This window comes from Trachymyrmex septentrionalis, unplaced genomic scaffold (genome assembly GCF_001594115.1).
Source record: "Trachymyrmex septentrionalis isolate Tsep2-gDNA-1 unplaced genomic scaffold, Tsep1.0 scaffold76, whole genome shotgun sequence".
Lineage (NCBI taxonomy): Eukaryota > Metazoa > Arthropoda > Insecta > Hymenoptera > Formicidae > Trachymyrmex > Trachymyrmex septentrionalis.
The window spans coordinates 740,438-746,251 of record NW_017305947.1 but is presented as its reverse complement, the minus strand read 5'-3'; the positions used below and the strand labels follow the sequence as shown (position 1 = coordinate 746,251).

The window sequence follows — 5,814 nt, the reverse complement described above, 5'->3', positions numbered from 1 at the left end:
AAAAAAAAAAGAATAACTTCTAAAGATGATAAGCATACTCGTTATGATAAGTACTCGATTTTTTATGATAAATATTCTAACGTCTCATAAATTTCTACTCTCCATTATTGATTTGTTGAATAGTGAAAGAATGTGTATCTTATCTCGTCGCGACAATCTGATATTAATCTCGCATTACGTCAAATATCGGTTCGACTTTTCTGGAAAACTATATTGCACGTGTGCAATTTTATGAATTTACGTGTTATATTTATCTGCAGCCATTGATAGGCCTTATTTACTTATCCGTCATGTTATTTTCACGGGCTTTCTAACATTCGCATCTGATAAGCGACTAGGATTCTCCTTTCATAGATAAAAGAATTTTTCGCGACTGATCGTTACTTTCCCTACTACAATATCACGTAGTGCTACTTGAGCGATAAGAGGGAAAAATGTGCATCCACAGTTACAAAGTACAGCGCTTGCGGTGTATCATGATCTTGGATATGTTGAATAAAGTTGAATAAAATTAGCGACATGTATATATAAAAAGAGCAGTTTTACTGAAATATCTAAAAATTTAACTATATATATATATACACACGCAGATTTGAAAACAAATTTTGTTGGACTACTCATATATCAAATAATTATGTAGAACATTAAAACTGATTGTTAGAATGTCAACATTTTTTTGCAGCATTGCTCATAATGCGAATTTTCTACGTAATTATTGTGACGGTTCAACAAAATCATTTTCAAATCTACATGTACTTAAATGTTTGGATACTTTAAATCTGCAAATTACTATAAAAGCGTTCTTTCCTGTGTAGACGTCAATATTTTATTATCATCTGTAATTCATTTCTAGGATTTATGAAATCCAGACAAAACTAATATCTCTACATCATTTGCATTATTAAATGATACATGAAGCATAATTTTCAAGTAAAAATTATTTTTAAAATTAATTTTTGATAAAAATTAATTTCTACCATCATTAATTGAATTATCTAAAATGTTTTATGTAGAAAGAGATATATATTCGGGGACGGATGTCTCTCAACATCTCCGAATCTCTCGATTGCCTTCATAAAGGGCTTCGGAAACCATATTACAGATCACATCAGACGCTAATGCAGAATCCTGATGACGATGAGCCAATACTTCTCTCTTAATTTAATAATTTCGTCAGGATCTAAAATTACTTTTCCTTTTCTAACTTCCCTATATATGTGTTCGCACCATAAATGTTATTCACAGTGCGTAATTTTTTTAAGTCCAATTTTTCTTACCTATTCTGAAACCAGACTTGAACGACACGCATGTCGAGGCCCGTGTCTTGAGACAGCTGTTCTCGCACGTGCCTTGCTGGCTTCGGACTGGTGTTGTATGCCAGCTTGAGAGTTTCAAGCTGCTTTGCTGTGATCGTCGTTCGTGGCCTCTTATTAGGTTGATCACCGTCTATACTTCCCCCATCTGCCAGTTCTGAAATGTCGTATAAATTACACATTATATATCTTGTAGAAACGTTTTGTTTAATTATTCAATTAATAATATATTTGTTATACAGCCTTGAGATCGTAATAAATAACACATCCTAAAAAAACTAACATAAATGTTGTACTGAACTGCTATAGAAAATTATTTTAAATAAAGAGAGTTACGAGAAATAATCCTTTCTTGAAAATACTATCTGTATTTATATTGGTAATTTAAAAAAGGTTACGTAAAAATTACTTTTTACCTTTCGCCTTCGCCTGTTCATAATCGGGCTTGCAGACGAGCTTTCTATCTTCCATGAGATAAAATTCATCACCGGTGTCCAGTTGCCGAGAGCAAAGGGCGCACGAGAAACATGTAAGGTGATAGACAAACTCCTGCGCCCTTCGTACCACCTGCGAAGGTGCCAACCCTTGGCCGCAGCCCGCGCATTTTGTCCCGAAACGCCTGCCACACCAACAACATACAATATTTTCACATTACATTCACACATCAATGACAAAACTATACAGCTGATATGGAATTATCGTGATTCGTCAAATTTAATCGATCGAATTGAATATTGATGATATTCATTATTTTTTTCTTATTTATTCTTTATTCTTATTACAGTATTAAAATGTGATTAAGCAAGATAATTCTGTGATAGTTTAACATTTCAAAGATTGACAAGAATATATAAAAATAGAATCTAGAGATTTCAGGGTTTTTTCAGAAAAATGCAGTTATTGTATTCGTATATATTATAAATGATTTTCTTAAAGATAAAATTAATAAAAACGATCAAAAATAAATTAATAAGAATAACTGGCAGTAAACATTATTATAAATTGTAATAAATGATATACGTCTTCACGTATAATTTTATATTAAATATAAATCTACATAATTTACATAATATTTTGGAAATATTAATTTGCACGTGTATATGTACAAGTAATATCGCGATAACAATTATTGGTGCTTACTTGAAGAAATCATCTTTGCAGAACACATGGCCGTTTCTCGCGAAACATTTGTCGGTCAATCTGGCACCACAGTCCCGACATGTAAGACACCTTGCATGCCAACACCTCTCCAGAACCCTTAGAACGTATTTATCCAAAATAACTTCCTGACATCCACCACATTTTGGTATCGTGGCTGCAACATATTGATCGATGCAACGGATATAATAAAAAGTATAAAATGAAATTACTATTAGTGATAATTATATTATAAATTAATACGCACATATTGTGAAAAACGGTACAAGCTACACATACACAAAATAGTTTTTATGTTATATTTGTTTATATGTATATTAAATTTATCACTATTATTTTCATACAGTTTATTATACATAGATTAAATATTCGTTAAGAGACATCACACTAAAAATCAATCTCAATTACGACGTAATATAAATGCTCTAAAAATATTTTTCAGAGTAAAGATGGTCCAATCATTCAGAGAAAATGGTCCAACAGAATTATTTTCAGATCTGTAGCTATCTAAATTTTTAGATACTTCAGCAAAATCATTCTTTTCGTAAAGGAATCCGGATAATTTTAACAGCTTTTGGAATTATCCACCAAACCGGGACACGATTTCGTTCTTCGACACTTACAATGAAGGATCGTTGGGATATGTAGAGGCAGATGATCGAGTTCGAAGGTGGGCTGATCCAGCGGATACATATCGCCTTGTGATATCGCGGATCCGACGCTGCTCGCATTGCTACGCTGTTCTTGACGAACGCTGCGTGATTCCGGACTACTCTGCGGAGTTAGGACGTCGTGCCGCTGCGAACGATACATCCCTTCCAAAGGAAGAGCCTCGCAGCCCAACAACTCCAGTCTCATCTTAGTCATACCTGCCGCCCGCGCCGCTTTAGTTTGTAACTCACAGCTGCTGCTATTATCTACGAGTTCCTGCGATTTCAGCGAATGCAGTACTCCACATGAAGCATATCGATGCTTCTTTTTGTTCAAGATTCTCTTTATCAAAAAAACGTAGAATCAATGCGATATCTTCCTAATGGTTACATATAAGGCACGTGAGAAGGAGAGAGTATCTTTGGAAAATCCAGGTTTCTTGTCTCAGAAACGTATCCAGTGGAAATAAATTTGCAGACTTTTAAACAAAAAGATCTTCAGACGAATGCATTATTAATTCTTACAAGGCCGACACATCTCATTAAAACTTTCTTCCTTTCCGTCGACAGTCTCCAGAAGGTATTATTGTAAATTCTCTTCAAAGTTGCTATTGGCATTTAATCCATCTTAATTGCACAGTTCAGTCTTCAATTAGAAACTTGGAGTTCACGAAACCGTACGAAATTCACTCAAACAAACTCCTCAATGTGCATAATCGATATCTTTGATTGGAATTTCAACTAAATCATGATCATGGATAACATCGACGTGTACTATGAAGCTTGCTATAAAGTTACAATAATCCGAACAAACAAGTCTGACGTATTTCCTCAAGTTTATCTTATCGCATCAACACTTCTATGAATATCGTGACGTAAGAAAGACACTCTCGTAAAGCAACTGTCACGACAAGCACAGTACGAGGTTACGCGCACGACTGGTTCACCAGGAACGATGTTGCTTATGCGCACGTGACACTCGTGGGTGTGGCGGCTGATTGGTGGGGCAAGTGCATGGATTATTGGGTGCGGTCGGCACCCACGCCAGCGTCCGGTAGATGCCGATTGGAGGGATGCTCGACCGCCCACCAATATGGCGCACGCCACCAACGCTGTATGACTTCGAATACCGCGTTGTTGGGGTGCTGTTGAGCGCCCCGAACGTGGCGTGGAAGATGAGAGAGATCTAGAGAAACGGAGGAGAGGAGACACCACATCGTTGTCTGATGTTCGTTGATGGTGGACGATATTAATCCTTTTGAACGAAGAGCTCAAGGTGTCTGTAGTAAAGTGCTGGCGAATGTAATCCGATCTTTTGCGTTTACGTCTTTTATTCACGTTGTTAAACGCTTGAAGACATCTTGAAGAAGAGGCGCTGAATTTTAGCGTTTGTAGATTGTTATGTAGAAGTATATTTTCATTAATAGAAGTGTATTAATAGAAGAAAACGTCATTTAATGGACATTGTTCGTTGACAGTATTAGACTGTACAGAAATGTAATAAGATAACTATACTCAATAATGTTCTAGGTAAAAGTTGTAATTTTTTTTGAGCCAATCAATATTGGTGGTTAGATTCAAAATAAAAAATATTTCTTAATAGTAATTCGAAATATTAAACATTTTTAATATTTACATAAATAATGAAGATTTAATCCATGTAACTACCTAAACAACAAATTAGGTCATATTGGATACAGTTATCTTACTTAAATTTTTTGTAATACCTCATTTTCTGTAATTCCCCATTTTTATGAAATTAATTATCATTAATTGATACTCTAAAGTAAGAAATATATCTCACCGTTTATAAAAATTTCGTGAAAGTATATCACATTCGCGATGGAAAGATATTCAATGCTTATCACGCAATATTATTTATTAAGAATAAATAAAAGAATCATGTAAAGCACATTTATTGCAGTATATATATTTCAGAGATAAAAGAAAGCGAAACAGGATAAACTTCATTTCGTCGGATATTAAAAATCCCCCTAAAGTATATCTATATCGTCTACGCTTAATAACTCAACGCAGGTCCATCGCGGCTTATTAATGCGTCGCGGCGGCTGTATTCATCGGAATCGTAGTGCAAAAGAATTCGAGAGTTATCCCCTGGGAACTCTTTTGAGCTGCTGATTCTCCTCGATTCGGTAAGCAACGCGGAGCGCGCCGTACAAGAAATAAAAGGATAGCGTCTGTCTGCGAACGAGGAGCCCAGAATGAGAGGAGAAAATGAGGAGGGAAAGAAAAGGAGGAGGGAAAGAAGGTAAGAGGACAAAAGGAACCGAGCGAAATTAAGAACAGTCACGAGGGATGAGGGACGCCATTTTATAATCTTGCCCAAGATCATTCACGTATATTTCTTTTACTCTCTTTGCCCGCCTATCATTTTTGTTTCTACTTTTTTCACCCTCCCTCTAAGTCCGCACGTGCATTCGACTGTACGGATCGATTGCACGCGTATATAAACGCGCACAAATCGTAAAGGCCGTAGTTCTGATTATGGGACGGTTCCTTGATCTCGGTTTACTTCCAATCAGTTGTTCTTTATGTTTGACGCATGCGATGAATTAAATGCGTCGAAAAGCAAGAAAATGATACTTAAAAAATAATATTTTTATAAAATTTCTGTTTGAAATTATTTTACAATAGAAATCTATTGCAAAGAAAAAAGATTGATTCTGACATAT

At 35.4% G+C, this 5,814-nt stretch overlaps 1 protein-coding gene across 1 annotated transcript in view; it reads right to left on the bottom strand.

Moving 5' to 3' along the window:
- LOC108754106 (LIM/homeobox protein Lhx3) overlaps window positions 1-3,344 on the bottom strand; it is a 5,834-nt gene extending 2,490 nt beyond the window's left edge. The window contains exons 1-4 of the mRNA XM_018496163.1: window positions 3,095-3,344; window positions 2,454-2,628; window positions 1,730-1,932; window positions 1,278-1,470 (exon numbers count right to left, since the gene is read on the bottom strand). Coding sequence (XP_018351665.1) covers window positions 1,278-1,470; window positions 1,730-1,932; window positions 2,454-2,628; window positions 3,095-3,338 — 815 coding nt within the window. The 5' untranslated portion in view covers window positions 3,339-3,344. The remainder of the gene's footprint in view (window positions 1-1,277; window positions 1,471-1,729; window positions 1,933-2,453; window positions 2,629-3,094) is intronic.
- Between the last annotated feature and the right edge of the window lie 2,470 nt (window positions 3,345-5,814).